Source organism: Gorilla gorilla, chromosome 3, assembly GCF_029281585.2.
Source record: "Gorilla gorilla gorilla isolate KB3781 chromosome 3, NHGRI_mGorGor1-v2.1_pri, whole genome shotgun sequence".
NCBI lineage: Eukaryota > Metazoa > Chordata > Mammalia > Primates > Hominidae > Gorilla > Gorilla gorilla.
The window spans coordinates 11,946,065-11,963,554 of record NC_073227.2 but is presented as its reverse complement, the minus strand read 5'-3'; the positions used below and the strand labels follow the sequence as shown (position 1 = coordinate 11,963,554).

The 17,490-nt window shown below is 51.2% G+C and overlaps 1 protein-coding gene across 5 annotated transcripts in view; it reads right to left on the bottom strand.

Annotated features, from left to right (window-relative positions):
* The window catches only part of RGS12 (regulator of G protein signaling 12), a 148,109-nt gene that overhangs the window by 49,772 nt on the left and 80,847 nt on the right, over positions 1-17,490 (bottom strand). For all 5 annotated transcript variants that reach the window (XM_055384414.2, XM_055384418.2, XM_055384416.2 and 2 more), the window contains one exon: positions 4,352-4,373. In XM_055384414.2, the coding sequence (XP_055240389.2) occupies positions 4,352-4,373 (22 nt within the window). The remainder of the gene's footprint in view (positions 1-4,351; positions 4,374-17,490) is intronic.

The following is a 17,490-nucleotide window of genomic DNA, read 5'->3' as shown; positions in this document are numbered from 1 at the left end:
AAGACGAATGCAGTTTAAAGTCCCCCAGGTTAATCTGGCAATTACAGTAACCCTCCACCAACAGGCAGCCGTTTGTGACAGCTCCCCAGGCCTCAGTGCCTGTTCGCTAACAAGGACGGCGAGATGAAGACACAAGGCTAGGAGAGAGAAAGTGACTTGCCCCAAGAGATCGGCCTGTCAGCTGTGGAGCTGCAGGTGGAGCCCGAATCTTCGGCCATGGCCAGGTCTGAGTTCCGAAGGCCCGCGCGGTGGGTGAAGGCACTGGAAGAGCCTGGCGGGCGCGCAGAGCAGCCCAGGAGGAGGCGGCGGCAGTGGGTCCACCCCCCAACACCAGTCACACAGGAGTTTCTGCTTCTGTGCTGTTTCTACTCAGTCTGTGTGTGTGCTTTTTGAGAAGGTTTCACGACTAAAAGGAAAATCACTGAAAGCCACTGTCCCCGCCCAAGCCTCGCCCTGACGCTCTGGCTGATGTCTGCTGAACACCCGATCATTCACTCAACAGACAGCTCTCGTGCCAGCCGCTGTGCCGGGTGCCGGGACAACTCTGACCTGCCACGTGGAGGTCACACCAGCTGGGGGGACAAAAGCACCAACACAGATGAATAATTAAAATGATGGAAACTGCCCCTAGCACGGGCAGGAAATTGACAGTGGCCATCGCTCAGGATGGGGGCAGGTGGTCAGGATGGGAAGAGGGAAACCGCATGTGCCTGAGGCACCATTGGAGACCAGGGTGGGACGCAGGATAGCTGTGGGGACAGGGGCTCTGAGCTGGTGGAGGGGTCCAGTGCAGGGGCCGGGCAGATCACTGCTGCTGCTGTGGGGGCAACCACCAGCGTTCAGGAGAAGGGAGCGGGAGGATGGCTGCAGAGACAGGGCCAAGACTGAGGTCTGCATGGAGGACGAGTAGGGGGCAGCCGAGTGGACAGAGTGGGGTCAGGGCAGAGCTGAGGCACAAGGCATGAGGAGGACATGGGGATGGAGGACCGGGACTAGTACGTGTCGGGGGTCCCCAGGGTGAGGCTGGCGAGAACGGAGTGTTTCTGAAGCAGCTGGAGCACCGGGGTCATGTATGTGGGGTGTCATGTGGACCTGCCACCATCCCCCAAAGCCAGAGCCGCACAGTTCCCCGGCTTTCCTGCTGGCACAGACGCCGTACGCAGGAGGAGGTGGGCGCTCTGGGAGCTCCCCGATAGTCTCCACGCCCCGACTTCAGAAGGTGAGGTGGTCACAGCGGGAACATCCACCTCTGGAGGCTGCAGTGGGTGAGGGGATCCTGGCAGGCCTCTTGGCACAGAGCTTGACCAACGGAGGAAGGCACAAGAACGGGCTTCTGTGAGGCCACGGCTCCAGCTCCGTGCAGAGCCAGACCAGGAGAGGTGAGAGGTTCCTTTTTCCAGGAGCAACCGGGCGTCTTCCTTTTCTCATTTCTTCACAACGCCCCATCTCCCTCCAGCTCGACCTCACACTTCTGTCTGAATAACTTCCCACAAGGCAGACCATTCCCCTGCTAAGCCTCTCTATAATGCTAGAATGTGCTTCCTTCTCTCCAGCTGGAATCTGCTCCCTGCCCCCACCCACAGCCCTGCCGTGCCCCCCAGAGACCAGCCGTAACCCTTTTTCCCGAGGGCACTCTTTGGCTACAAACAGGTGGCCATTATCAGCCCCTTTCTTCTGAAAAAGTGAAAAAACACACTCCAACTTGACAAAGATTGCCAAAATAGCATAGTCCAACTTCCTTAAAACCGAGCCACAAAACTAAAACTCTCCAGCGAGAGCCTAAGCTATAAAAGCACGATACGCGTCACAGAATGAAACCGTGGCATGAACACGAACTCTCTCACTGGCACGGCTCGTTGAACACAAAATATTTCTAAGTGAGTGATCTATTAATCACCAAAACTAGACAGGATGACCAGGCAGAGACAGCCCAGCTGAGCAGATTGCTCCCCAAGCCAACTCCTCAGTCCCTCCTCGGAACTCGGGGAGCATTTTTCCCATAAAAACACTGGGGTGCTGGAGTTCCCAGGCCCACCTCAGTGCACTGAGTCTCCCACTGACCACAGCCTACAAAAACATCTCTGTGTGGAAACACAGCCAGAGTTTCCCTGGGACCACCCCCGCCCCCCACCACGCCCAGGCTCCTGTCACTGCCGTGGAGGGCAGGGTGTGGGGGAGGGGGCCTCTTTCTGCCTGAGGCACCAGAAGGGGCGGCAGGGGCTGCAGGCGCTGGAGGGTCCAGGGCTGGAGCGGGGACTCTCCAGGACCATGGGGCTGGGCGTGTGGAGGCCCAGGGCTGGGGGGTGGGTAGGAGCCAGGGTGGAGGGGCCTCTCAGCCAGGGCTTTCCCCTGCAGGCCTGAGTCTGGCCACCTCACCTGCAGACCACTGTGAGCTGCTGGATGTCCCCACTCTGCCTCGGTGCCCTACATCTAACAACGGCAGAATGTGACACCGATCTAGAGCTTATGTGCACGTTAAACAAGATAACTGGCTCTTTTTACTCTTATAAGCAAAGAAACTGAAGATGGAAAAATAACAAAAACACAAAAAGGAACTAAATCAACACATCCAGCCCGCCCACTGCGGTTCCTGAAATTCAGGGTGTGCTGATGACTGTCTCCTCCCTCCCGTCTCCTCCTCTGTGACTGGGACTCTCCATGGAGGGACGGGCCTGTCCCAGCAGCCCCAGGGTCTGACATTGGGAAGAGAAGGAGGAGCAGGGGGTGGAAAGCCCTAGCACCAGGGGATCTCCACGTGGCCAGGACACACTTCCTCAGAGGAACACACAGAGCCAGCGCGGCGAGGAGCTAGAGACTTCCCACCCCTGGGAGGTGCAGGTTTTTAAACAACTGTAAAATGGACACAGAATACAACTGTGAGGTTCCTGCATCTATTGCTGACAGAAGCAATCTTTTGGAGGCAAATAAAACTGATTATATATGGTGAAACTAAACATATTAGGCAAATCTTTCATGTATAAATTGCCTGCAAGAAATGAATGTCTTCTGCCAGAAAGGAGAAGTGAGAACACGGCAGAAAGAGAAAGCATGAACAGATCATTCAAAACACCGGTTACTTTATCCTGGATTTGGTTCCGGGTCCTGTTTCTTTTCATTAAGGAAGTTTATCCTCCCTCCACCTTAAGACTGATTAAATGACATGATTTTCATTGTACATAAAATAGGGAATAGAATTCCTTTTATTCTACAAAATACATCTCCACCACACGAGTGTCGGGATCCCTCTGGTCTCAGCCTCAGGTGCCAGTGCGTGTGTAACCCAAGATATGCTCCTCCTCCTACAGAGCGGCTGGCCCACAAGGGCTCTGAGCTCTGTCCGCCCACCTGGGGTCCTCCTGGCCTTCCCACAGAGTGGCTGGCCTGCGAGGGCTCTGAGCTCTGTCTGCCTACCTGGGGACAGCAGCCCTTTCTGAGGCCGAGGACTGAGGCCAGCAGCTGCAGGACCACAGAAAGTGAGAGAACGACATTTGGTTTCTCTTTAACGCACAAATACAGTGGCACCTCAAACCCACTGGCCCCTGGGCAGCTTCTGTGGCACAGCCTGTGCCTCAGCCCATCCCTGGCCCACAGCGATGCCAGGTGCACCTATTCCAGCTCTCAGGGACAGAAGTGGGGACAAAAGCGTGAGGTGACGATGAAACCCGAGAGCCTGCGGACTGTCATGAGTGTTAGAAGAAAAGAGGAATATTTCGGAGGAACTCTCCTTACTTTGGAGAGGTTTTTTTAAATCATTGAACCAAAATGATAAGGATGACATCAGAGAAATCTTCAGTGAAATAAGACATTCCTGCCTACTTCCTTTTTAATCAGTCCATGAAAAGAATCCCTGTGCACGAAATTCTTTAAACACAGAAAGTAAGTTTTTGATTCCTCTTCATCCCACACTCTCAATTCGTCTATTATACTTTTCCTGAGAAAATTCTGGGTCTCACCCAAATTTCCTGAATTGCTCAAATTCAGAAAGCACTTTGAAATCTTAACTTGCTGGTTTAAAAGCTGGTTATACAACAAGGGAAGAGCAAAAACACGTTTTAACTTGTCAGACACAGGCAGGCGGGTGGGTGCGCTCCACAGACACACAGCGCTCTATCACACTGGTGTTCAGGGCCACGGCAGCTCTCTTAACAAACAGCTTCCAAAACACACGCCGAGGCCACCTGGGTGTCACAGAAAGCACCCCCAGAATTAACTCACCTAGAACCCGCCCACAAGGAGACAGGGAAAGGCAAACAACCCGTCTTTCCTGAGGGCATCAAATGGCAAATACACTTTCACAATTTGAAAACTTTATGAAAAATAAAAAATATATACATCAGAAATTGTGACTTACCGCCATCAGACACAGTTGCAGACTGAAAGAAAAGAGAGAGAGACATGAGTTAATTAAGCCTCATGACAAAACTCCAGGAAACGAAAATCCATCTGAGGAACACAAGGGACAGACTCTGGGAGGTTCTCAGAGGCACTCTCCAGGTGGAGGTGTCCCGGGAAAGCCAGACGGCCCAATGAGTCAAGAGTCACGGCTCCCACTCCGCCCAAACTAGGTGACACCCAACAAGAGGAAGTCATCCTTTTCATGTGAAAAGAACAGATCCCAACATGTCTGACATTACAGTCTTAGTAACAGCGTCAATGAAACCAACTTCACAAACTTCAGTAGCATCATGCCCTGTAAGTGACACACACACTGGGGGAAGCCACCAACAGCCCACTCAGTGCCCACGTGCCGTGACGCCACCCAGGGCCACACTTGGGGGCAGCCACCAACAGTCCATTCAGTGCCCGTGTGCCGTGACGCCACCCAGGGCCATACTCGCCGCCCCTCACACTCTCCAGCATCACTGCCCTCCCACAGGGGTGGAACAGGGCCTAGAGAGGCGCAATGACCACTCGGGGTGGCAGCAAAGGAGTCAAGCCCAGAGCCAAGCCCCGGATCTGGTGCCCGCCCACCCAAGCAGTGCAAGAGTGGCCACCAGCAGGAGGGTTGGGGAGACGCCTCCGAGGAAGGGGCTTGGAACAGTGGAAGGGGCTGGAGGAGAGCAGGGTGGCTGGCTTAAAGGCACCAGGGACAAGAACAAACAAGTCAAGTTATGAAGGAGGGGTGGCAGGCGGTACCGGAAGGCCAGCATGACCAGGAGGAGGCCGAGAGCTCGAGATAGTCAGCTGAGCCAGGAGGAAGCCGAAAAGAACAGGAAGCCACGGCGGCCCCAACGGGAGCCCTGATCAGAGCGACCTGGCACTGCACTGGCAGAAAGGGCCCAGGGCTCAGAGCCGTCAGGCAGGTGCGGGACAAGCCCAGGACTCAGCCCAGGAAGGAGAGGAATCAGAAGAGGCGGGCTCACCAGGGGACACGGATGCCAGGAAGTGAGAGGGGGTGAGCAGAATGGAGCTCCAGAGGCTGGACAAACCCGTGTTTGATCTGATCCCTGGGCGGGCACTCTGCTGCTATCTAGGCAGGGACCCTTCCTGCGGGGACCTCCCAGACGGCCTGGCAAGGACCCACTTCTGTCCTCCTCTCTGCCAAGGTGAGGGCTGCCAGGGCCAGGGGAGGGAACGAGAAGGTGCTGCCGTGATGGGCAACCTGGTACCTCCTGGCCACTCCCGAGAAGTGGAGGTCACTGGGGCTTTAAGACCCCCCCACGCCAAAGTCCAAACAAGTGAGGCCCAGAGGAACCTCCCAAGGGGGAGGGGACCAAGGAAAAGGAGCCAGGGCTTCCAGCTGCTGCCCCTACCGTGTGGCCCTCCGGGACACACACTGTATGAGTTTTAACACGAGCGGCACACCCACTGGAATTCTGCACATCCTGTCTGACCACCCCAACCTCGGCACAGGGCCCCAGCCCTGCCTCCCAGCCTGCCAGCAAGGGCAACCATGCCCCGACACAGCCTGGGCATCCGGGGTCCACTGCCAGCCCTGGCCCTGCGACCTACAGCAGCTACGCGCATCCTCTTCCCCCGCAGAGTCTGTCCTCTGGCACCCAAAGTAAGGCCCCTGACAGGCACTGTGTGAGACCACCTGGGGCCAGCTTCGGAGGGTCCTGCCCCCCAACCCACTTCCCAGTAGTGAAAACACACAGCAGTCTGCATCCACCTCTTCACTGTCCTCTCATTGGCCAGGAAGGAGAAAGAGCACACACCCCTCAAGCCAACATGTGGCCCTTGGCCCACAGCCGCAGGGACTGGTTTTTATCAGAGGCTCTGGGGCAGCCACGTCACAGGTGCTGACATACACATTTTGGAAGGCTGTCATTCCTTCTATGCCCGCAATAAATCATCCACAATCATGTTGCAATCTAAATAATATCACAGGAAGGCTGGGCGCAGTGGCTCACACCTGTAATCCCAGCACTTTGGGAAGCCGAGGTGAGTGGATCACCTGAGGTCAGGAGTTCGAGACCAGCCTGGTCAACATGATGAGACCTCGTCTCTACTAAAATATAAAAATTAGCCGGGCGTGGAAGCGGATGCCTATAATCCCAGCTACTCGGGAGGCTGAGGCAGGAGAATCGCTTGAACCCAGGAGGTGGAGGTTGCAATGAGCCGAGATCGTGCCTCTACACTCCAGCCTGGGTGAGAGAGTGAGACTCCGTCTTAAAATAAATAAATAATATCACAGGCAATCTATACCTTTGAGATTATGAGAAGAAAATCCACAAGGCCATACACAAAATCAGAAATGCTGTCAATAAGATCTGAAAGATAAATCATAAAATGTAAACTTCATAAATATGAAGGAGGTATTTCACTTCATGTCACGCTCATGAGTAAAACTCAATTCTCAGAATCTGGCAGGCCAAACAAAGTGCTCTAGAAGACCTCTATACATGCAGCATTTACATCCCCCAAATTAGCTGAAACTTGAGAACCAGGAGAGAGGAGTGTCCCAGAGGCCAAATAGACTGAAGGAGAAGGTGGCCAGGGAGCGTGTGATGCCCACTGAGAGGCCAAAGAAGATGGGCATGGGCCATTGCTGCTCCTGTGATGGGCACAGGCTGCGGGCACGTAGGGCTAGACCAGAGCCTCTGGGAGGCTCCAAGACAGTGCACGGATGCAGGTAAAGTGTAGAGCTGTTTTAAAAGTAAACTTTACCTTGTCAAACAGTTTTAAATTTATGGAAAAATTTATTTTAAAGACAGTAGAGAGATACACATACTTTTTTTTTTTGACAGTCTCGCTCTGTCACCAGGATAGAGTACAGTGGCATAATGATGGCTCACTGCAGCCTCAATCCTCCTGGGTTTGAGCAATCCTCCCATGTCAGCCTCCTAAGTAGCTGGGCTCCAGGAGTTCACCAACATGCTCAGCTACTTTGTGTATTTTTTGTAGAGATGGGGTCTCATTCTGTTGCCCAGGCTGGTCTTGAATTCCTGGCCTCAAGCAATCCTCCCACCTTGACCTCCCAAAGTGCTAGTATTACAGGTGTGAGCCTCCATGCCCCACCCAAACATGCTTTTTAATATACCGCTACTCCAAAAAGAGTAAAGGGAAATCCCTGAAAAGAGACGAGGAAGGAATAGAGGGGGAAGCAGTTAGAAAATGCCAATGCCACTAGGGCCGGGTAGCCCGCAGTGAGCCTCAGCCACAGCACGGTTGTCCCCTCAACCTGAGATCCTCCATCCAGCTCGGCCATGGCCCTCGGGGAGTAGTGTTGTCCTAGGTGCAAAACTCCTGGAAGCCACATATATTAATGCAAATCCTTCCAGAAAGAAAACAGCCCAACAGGGGCCCTCAGGAGTTCCAGATAGTGAGCCCACTCGAATATGAGTTCACTATGAAAAACCCAAGGAGAAGCCCAGCATGAGTGGGCACCAGCAGAGACAACAATGAGCAGAGTCTCAGACACGGGAACAATCTAATGCAGAGTGTTGAGTAACCATCTGTGAAGCTGTCGAGAAACAAAGGCTGAAGCAGAACACGAGCACAGTGCAGGTCGGAAACAGAACCACATGGAATGTCCGACAGTGAAAATACAGTAAGTGAAGTTAAAGATTCAATAGGAAGGCTAAACAGAGATTAGGCAGTTGAAGAGAGGATTTGGGAACTGGAAGATGGAACTGAAAACAATCACACTGACCACAGTACAGAGGGATGGGCAGAGAAAATAAGGAGGAGTGAGAGAGAGCAGCAGAGAACTGAGGTGGTCTCCTCAGGATCTGAGATTCAAAAACGACTGTGGAGAACTCCTGAAGACCGTCACCTACAAATGGTGCTGTGAGCAGGACTGATGCAAGCCAGCAAGACTTTTCAGTGGATCCCATGATGTTGATCTCCCAAGGTGGTCACAGGAATCAAGACACCCACCACAGTGGCTCAGCACAGCATCCAGTCAGCACTCAGCACAGATATACCAATCATCAGTGTCGCTTCCAGGCCACGGCTGGGCTTGCCTGTGCTCAGGAGTGGAGCTGAGGAGGAGGCAGAGTGACTGAGGGCTTGTCTCAGCATCAGGAAGGGCAGGGAAGGAGAGGGCACCTTGTGGTTCCTTTCTTCATTTCAAAAAGGGACATTATATCTCTGACAAGAACTTTTAGAAGTTATGTCATCAATGCAAGTGGAAAAAATAATGCAAAATGATTTCATGGTATAATCACAAATATGTAAAATTTTCTTTAAAATGTAAGATCTGCGAAAATACACTCTTAAATACTGAAAAGACATAACTAGCCACAAAGGAACAATATCCAAAGCTAACAGCAGTCAACCACCCTTGAATGGTGAGGTTACGACTATTTTTTGACAAATAAAACTTTGTGATGTACAAAGCGGTGCTGGGTGCTGGCAGGGAAGCCTCTGGCCTTCACATACAGGTGGCTGGACCTCAGTTTACACAGTGCACAGCTCTCTCACTCCCAGGTATATTCATTAAACAAAAGCAGTAAGATTCATGATAATTATAAATGATCTCTTTGCAAATTAAGTAATCTTGTCAGGAAAAGTCATGACCAATTTCTCTGAAAGTATGAAAACTTGGAGGAGGACAGCAGTTTGATGTCCAGGTGATATGGTTTTGTTGTGTCCCCACCAAAATCTCATCTTGTAGTTCCAATAATCCCGTGTTGTGGGAGGCACCCAGTGGGAGGTAACTGAATCATGGGAACAGTTACCCTCATGCTGTTGTGATAGTGAGTTCTCACAAGATCTGACGGTTTTATAAGGGGTTAGTCCCTCTTTCGCTCAGCACTTCTCTCTACTGCCACCATGTGAAGAAGGACGTGTTTGCTTTCCCTTCTGCCATGATTGTAAGTTCCTGGAGGCCTCCCTAGCCATGTGGAACTGTGAGTCAATTAAACCCATTTCCTTTATAAATTACCCAGTCCCAGGTATTTCTTCATAGCAGCATGATAACAGACTAATACAGTAAATTGCTACCAGAAGTAGGGTGCTGCCGTAAAGATACCTGAAAATGTGCAAGTGACTTTGGAACTGGGTAACAGGCAGAGGTTGGAACTGTTTGGAGGGCTCAGAAGAAGACAGAAATATGTGTGAAAGTTTGAACTTCCTAGAGATCTGTTGAATGGCTTTGACCAAAATGCTGACAGTGATATGGACAACGAAGTCCAGGCTGAGGTGGTCTCAGACAGAGATGAGGAACTTGTTGGGAAGTAGAGTAATGGTCACTCCTGCTACGCTTTAGCAAAGAGACTGATGGCACTTTGTCCCTGCCCTAGATATCTGTGGAACTTTGAACTTAAGAGAGATGATTTAGGGTGTCATGCAGAAGAAATTTCTAAGCAGCAAAGCATTCAAGAGGAAGCAGAACATAAAAGTTTGAAAAATTTGCAGCCTGATGATGTGATAGAAAAGAAGAAAAAATTTTCTGGGGAGAAATTCAAGCCTGCTGCATAAATTTGCACAAGTAATAAGGAGCCAAATGTTAATCACTAAGACAATGATGAAAATGTCTCCAGGGCACATCAGAGACCTTTGGGGCAGCCCCTCTCATCACAGGCCTGGAGGCCTAGGAGGGAAAAATTGTTTCCTGGGCTGGACCCAAGGCCTCCCTGCTCTATGCAACCTCAGGACATGGTGCCCTGAATCCCAGCTGCTTCAGCTCCAGCCATGGATAAAAGGGGCTAACGTAGAGCTCAGGCCATTGCTTCAGAGGGTGAAAGCCTCAAGCCTTGGCAGCTTACATGTGGTATTGGGCAAAGAAGTCAAGAACTGAGGTTTGGGAACCTCTGCCTAGATTTCAGAGGATGCATGGAAATGCCTGGATGTCCAAGTAGAAGTTAGCTGCAGGGGTGGGGCCCTCATGCAGAGCATCTGCTAGGGCAGTGTGAAAGGGAAATGTGGGGTTAGAGTCCCCACACAGAGTTCCCACTGGGACACTGCCTAGTGGAGCTGTGAGAAGAGGGCCACCCTCCTCCACACCTCAAAATGGTAGATCCACCAACAGCTTGCATCATGCACCTGGAAAAGCTGCATATACTCAATGCCAACCCGTGAAAGCAGCTGGGAGGGGAGGTGTACCCCGCAAAGCCAAAGAGGCAGAGATGCCCAAGGCCGTGGGAGCCCACCTCTTGCATCAGCATGCCCTGGATGCTGGACATGGGAGTCAAAGGAGATCATTTTGGTTTAATGACTGCCCTACTGCATTTTGGACTTGCATGGGGCCTACAGCCCCTTTGTTATGGCCAATTTCTCCCACTTGGAATGGGGATATAGACCCAATACCTGTACTCCCATTGTATCCTGGAAGTAACTAACTTGCTTTTGATTTTACAGGCTCATAGACAGAAGGGACTTGCCTTGTCTCAGATGAGACTTTGGACTTGGGCTTTTGAGTTAATGCTAGAATGAGTTAAGACTTCGGGGGAACTGTTGGAAGGGCATGATTGTGTTTCAAAATATGAGGATATGAGATTTTGGAGGGGTCAGGGGCGGAACGATGCAGTTTGGCTATGTCACCACCCAAACCTAATCTTGAATTGTAGTTCCCATAATCCCCATGTGTCATGGGAGGGAGTCAGTGGGAGGTAATTGAATCATGGGGGCAGTTACCCCCTGGTGATAGTGAGTGAGTTCTCATGACAGCTGATGGTTTTATAAGGGGCTTTCCCCCTTTTGCTTGGCACTTCTCTCTCCTACTGCCATATGAAGAAGGACATGGTTGCTTCCCCTTCTATCATGATTGTAAGTTCCCTGAGGCCTCCCCAGCCATGTGAAACTGTGAGTTAATTAAACCTCTTTCCTTTAAAAATTACCCAGTCTCAAGTATTTCTTCATAGCAGCACGAGAACAGACTAATACAACAGGTAATATTAAATTTTTATTTAATGTATGCGATATATTTTAATATATGTGTACACTGTAATATGATTATCACAATCAAGCGAATTAACATGTGCCTCCACCACCTCACTTAGTTGCCTTTTTTGTGTGTGGTGAGAATCTATTCTCTTAGCAAATTAAGATTTACTCTCTTAGCAAATTTCAAGCATACAATAAATGCAGCATTATTAACTACAACCACCAAGCTGTACATCAGGTCTCTAGAACTTATTCATCTTATAATTGGAAGTCTGTATCCTGTGTCCAACATCTCTCCACCACTACCACCAGGCACTGGTAAGCACCAATCTACTCTCTGCGTCCATGAATGCAATGTTTTTAGAGTCCACATATAAGTGAAGCCACACGTGTTTGGCTTCATCCATGTTGTTGCAAATGGCAGGAGTTCCTTTAAGGCAGAATATGCTATTCTCATTCTCTCTCTAAACACACACACACACACACACACACACACACACACAGCACATTTCCTTTATCCCTTAGGTTTTCATATCTTAGCTATTGTGATTAACACTTCCATGAACATGGGAGCACAACTATGAGAGACTGATTTTATTTCCTCTGGAGATATACCCAGTAGTGGATCATATGGTAGTTCCATATTTAATTTTTCAAGGAACCTCCATGCTGTTTTCCACAATGGCTGTACAATTTACATTCCCACCAACAGTGCAAGGGTTCCCTCTTCTCCTATCCTCACCCACACTTGTTATCTTTTGCCTTTCTGATAACAGCCATTCTACAGGCATGCAGTGACAGCTCACTGTTGTGGCTGCATTTCTCTGGTGACGGGTGATGCTGAGACCTCTGCATATACCTGTTGGCCATCTGTAGAGCTTCTCTGGAAAAACGTCTACTATGGCTCTTTGCCATTTTTCAATTGGGTTATTTGGTTTTTGCCACTGAGTTGTACGAGTTCCTTATGTATTTGGATATTAACCCCTTACTGGATATACAGTTTGCAAGTATTTTCTCCCATTCACAGGTTCGTTTTTCATTCTGTTGGTTGTTGCCTTTGTTGTGCAGAAACTTTTTACTTCAATGTAATCCCACCTGTTTACTTTTAGTTTTGTTGCTTGTTCTTTTAGTGTCATGTCCAAAAAAAAATCATTGGCGAAACTGATGTCATGGAGCTTTCCCCTGTGTTTTCTCCTGGGAGTTATTTTGGTTTCAGGTCTTAAGTGTCTTTAATCCATTTGTGAGCTGATGTTTGTGTATGGTGTGCGATGAGGACCCCATTTCTCCACATGACTTCGGGGTAGCCATTCCCACATCTCCTGGCACATGTGGACCACTGTAAACATGTTTATGAATTAAAGCACAGCATTCCTAATGTGTACTCTCATATACAGTACTATTTGTATTAATAACTTGTTTTCATTGGCCTATACTTCTTGGATTCTTCCCAAATTTCCATATATACACATTATACTTACAAAAAAAGTACAGCCACAAAAACAAAGCCACCCATGGAAAAAGACCCCAGTAAGTCAGCATTTTTCGGTGCTTACAATTTAAACATATACTGTAATTAAACAGCTCTAAAAATTTCTATAACACGCCTCCAGAATTGGAATTTACACTAAAGTAAATACATTTCTGTTTTAAAGAAACTGACGAAGTATTTTAAAATGTAACTTAAGTCCACACAATCTCTGCTCCTCGGTGGGTCTCTTGAACATGGCGGCTCAGCTGACAAGGACTCAACTGCTCCTCTGCAGGTAGTCTGTCTGGGCCACCCACATTCACGGATATTTTGAAATTAATGTTTTGAAAGTTTTAAATTATTTATATGAATAGTGTCACATGAGGAATCTAACCTTTATTAAAGTTTATTCTGTTAGTAACACTAGACAAAAGGAATTATTAAAACACATAATTTCCAAATTCTATTGGTTTACAGTAATATACTGTAATATACATTTTTCATTTTCAGCCACTGACAAAATTCTCTACCTTGAACATAAAAACTATTCAATCACCACTTGATGTTCCTACAAAAAGGGACCAAAGGCCTGCAAGGTGCTCAAATGCACTAAATGTTTTCAATACAAAGAGAAGAAATATAAATAAATGAATTAAGAATTTAATAATCAGCTGGGCATCGTGACTCATGCCTGTAATCCCAGAATTTAGGAGGCCTAGAAAGGAGGACCACTTGAGCTCAGGAGTTCGAGACCAGCCTGGGCAACATGGCAAGACACTGCCACTACAAAAAATACAAAAATTAGCTGGGTGTGGTGGTGTGTGCCTATAGCTCCAGCTACTTGGGGGGCTGAGGCAGGAGGATCGCTTGAGCCCCCTAAGTAGCTGGGACTCTGATGGCTCCTGCACAGAGGGACCCAGTCCCTTCCTGCTGGAAGAAAATCAAGGCTGCAGTGAGCCGTGATCACATCACTGCACTCCAGCCTGGGTGGCAGAGTGAGACCCTGTCTCAAAAAAAAAAAAAAAAAAAAAAGAATTTAACAATCCAATTGCACCTAATATATGTTTTACCTTTTAAAATTTCATCCTTCATATTTCAAGGCAATCTCTTGCTGGACTAAATGCAGAAGAGCACAGCATCCACACCAGAGGCTGAGACTGAGGCCTCGGAAAGATGCATCTGGGAGGGTCTCTGAGGCGGGCAAGGCTGAGTGCAGCACAGAGCGAGTGTTCAGGAGAGGATGCCCTGGCTTAGTGGCTCACTACACTCCCGCATGCTGGGGTGCTCTCTGCTCCACCAGCACAGGGGTCTTCAGACCCAGCCATGACCCTCCAAGGGACCGGCAAATCAATTCAGAGTCTGTGAGCAGCATTTTTTAAAAAATGAAATGGGATGAAACAGAACAACACGGAAGGGAAGCATGCGGCATGTCTCCAGGCCCCTGCTGTCCGTGAACCCCACTTCTGAGCTGCAAGTCCGTGTGTGGATACAGTGCATGTGCATGCCTGTGAGCAGGGTCTTGGAGGAAACGTGTCTCCCCCGAGGGTGGCAGCACAAGGACTTCGATGGCCCCTGCACAGAGGGACCCAGTCCCTTCCTGTTCCATCTCCCTCTCCACTCCTCAGCATGGTGCCCTCCTCACTGCAGCCCAGCTCTCACGTGCAACCTCGCCTGGCAGAGCAGCCACCACGGTCTGCGAGGAGGGCAGCACACCTGGGGCTGAGACACAGACCTGCGCTTCTCCCTTTAAAGTGTGTGTGTGTGTGTGTGTGTGTGTTCCAAGGAGCTTTTCAACCTTGAATAAAATCAGAAGGAACTGAACCAGGGCAAAAACCAAAATGACAGCATCTTTCAAAGCAGCAGCAGCTAATATTCATTTCATATCCTTGGCGGAGCCTAAGATAATATATTCTGACAACTTTTGAGCCCAAAGTAGTGTCCTCCTGGGACAGCAGTAGGGGCCATCTGACTTTGGGATGCTCCTCCTTGTCACACCATAACCCTCTGTTGGGACAAACACCACACAGGCCTTTGCCCTCCTCAGCTCGTCCAGTCTCAGAAGCCAAGGGCCCTCCAGCACGCAGACAGGTGGCAGGCTGCCAGGCATCCAGGCCGACATTCGTGACTCAGGTTTCCAATGTGTCAGTGCCAACCCCCCGCAAGGAAAGATGAGTGTAAAAGTCAGCTGTGCTGAGAGGCTCTGGACAGGGACTGGCGCTAACACAGCTGGCCACCAGGAGCTCATCCCGTGCTGGAGATGAGGGCTGGAGATGAGGCTGGAGATGAGGGCTGGATATGAGGCTGGAAATGAGGGCTGGAGATGAGGGGCTGAAGATGAGGGCTGGAGATGAGGGCTGGAGATGTGGGCTGGAGATGAGGCTGGAGATGAGGGCTGGAGATGAGGCTGGAGATGAGGGCTGGAGATGAGGGCTGAAGATGAGGCTGGAGGTTCACGCCCAGGGAAACGTTTCCTCATATGAACCAAGACTCAGCGACTGTCTCAAAATGACCTCCCGTGCAGCTAAACCCTGGTCTCTGAGCCTCCTGTCTCCCTCAGTCTCGCCCCTGAGCTCCAACCCCTCCTGGCAGCCCCCTTGGCGGTGTCTGGCATACCCATGGGTTGGTTACGGGGTTATGAACTGCTCTGCCCACAGGGACAGGCGGTGCATGGCAAACGCAAGCCGAGAACGCTCCCACTCACTTGGCAAAGCATCTGCTGAGCCCCCATGACGTGGCGAGCCATCCTGAGATGCTGGATGTACAAAACAAACATGCAAACCCCAAACTGGCAGCCCTGCCCCGCAGAGCCCAGTCCAAGGCAGAAAGCCATGGGGCAAAGAGCAGGGGCGGCTAGGATGGCGCTGCTCACTCTGGCAGGTGCATGGACAGGGCAGGGCAGGGGCAGCTGGAGGCTCTGTGGTGCTCCAGGCAAGAGATGGGGATGAGGGCAGGCTGCAGCAATGGGGGTGAGAAAGTGTAAACTCAGGGATTTTGAAGGCCGAGCCCAGGAGCTTGCTGACGTGGAGTATCAGAGGGTGTGGGCTCAAGCAGAAAGGACAGGGCCATCCCTTCCTGAGATGTGGCAGACTGAGGGAGGGGTACACCGGAGGCGAGGGGAGAATCCAAGTCTTGTTTGGTACTTTAGTCTGAGGGGCCTCCCGGATGTCCGAGGAGAGATGGTGAGAAGATGTGGACCTGTCACTGAGGCCGGGGCCCAGGGCAGAAGTGTCTGCTGCAGGGGCAGGCTGGGAGGGCAGCATGCGAGGGACGAATCGAGCCTGTCATGGAAGGTGGTGGGGGAAGGAGACCGGTCCCCGCCCAGCCCAGGCCTCCCCCCGTGAAGACCTGACAGTGGTGAAAAGCCAGTGGAGTCGGAGGAGAGGAGGGGAACCCGGAGGGCGCTGCTGCAGAAGCCCAAGGCAAGCTGGCCCAGCACTCGGAGCTCGGCAGCTCCTGCTGTCTGCGGAGGGCCGGGGTCCCTGCATCATGCGTAGGATGGCAAGCGTTGCAAGGAACCTCAACCAGCCTCCACATCCGCCCAACGGAGACAGGGATGCCTGCGTTCACAGAGCCGCGTGGGACATGGTAGGAGAAGGTGCTGAGTGCTCAAGGGCCTCGCCAAGCGGGCTCGCTGCCTTCCTCCTCAGGACCCAGGGGAAAGGGCTGGGGGTTTTTGGCCCGAGAAGGATACACCTCTGACTATGTAACATGGACGGACAGCTTACAGCATAAGGTGTCCAATTTCTTAATGAAAAGAAGGAGGAAGAGGTGAAAATAGAAATGTATTAAAACAGTTTTTCTCAAACATACTTGGATCTTTCCTTATATAGATGACAAGACTCAGAGTGTCAGAAAACGAGAGAAGAATCTGCAACCAGCATCCGAAGTGGGACGCGCTGATGCTCACCGGCACAGACTCCTGCACCAGGCTCAGGGCCACAGAGGTCTGGGGCGAAAGGTAAGCTGACCGACACAGCAGGACACAGGCGGGCAGAGGCCAGGCACACAGCCACAGCACATAGGGTGTGCACGCCCTGCAATCCCAGCACCAGTCAGCACTGCACTTCGGGGTCCCAAAGGAGCATGGGCACACGAGGCCCATTTAAGAGACGCAGTCAGTGACACTGATGAGAGAGACTGGGTTAATCCAGGCTGGAAAAGAGACACGGTGAAATGCAAACACCTTCCCTGATGGCCCACCAAGCTCATGCTACAGAGACTCAGAAATGACCCAGCAGAGGTGTCCACAGACACGTCAGCCCAGGCACGTCCCCGAAACCCTCTTGTGTCCTGCGGCGGCCATCAGCCATGCACCACTGCCACCAGCCTCAGGCCCTAACACAACCTGGTCCCGCAGGGGCTGGGACTCTCTGTCGGGGGACCCTGGAGCCTGGCCCAGCCGGCCCGCCCGTGGTAGACTCGCGAGGGAAGAGGGAAGGTTCCAGTCAAATGGCATGGGGGCCAAGGCTGCAGCCAGAGTGACTGCTGCATGTCGCCAGCAGCCACCGCCCCCTCGTGACCACACTCCGTCTTCCTCATTATCCTTTCACTTCCCCAGGCTCCGACACGGGTCCTGCCCTCTGCCCTGCATGAGCGTCTGTCTGCCTCGAGCCTCACTGCCAGGTCTCACCGCATCCTCTGTGTGACCGCAGCCACGCCGGGCCGCAGGCTGCACCAGCTCCCACGCCTCCTCCCTCCTGCCCTTCCTCAGCGACCATGGCCTCCACACTGCCTACAAGAGAATATTCCAC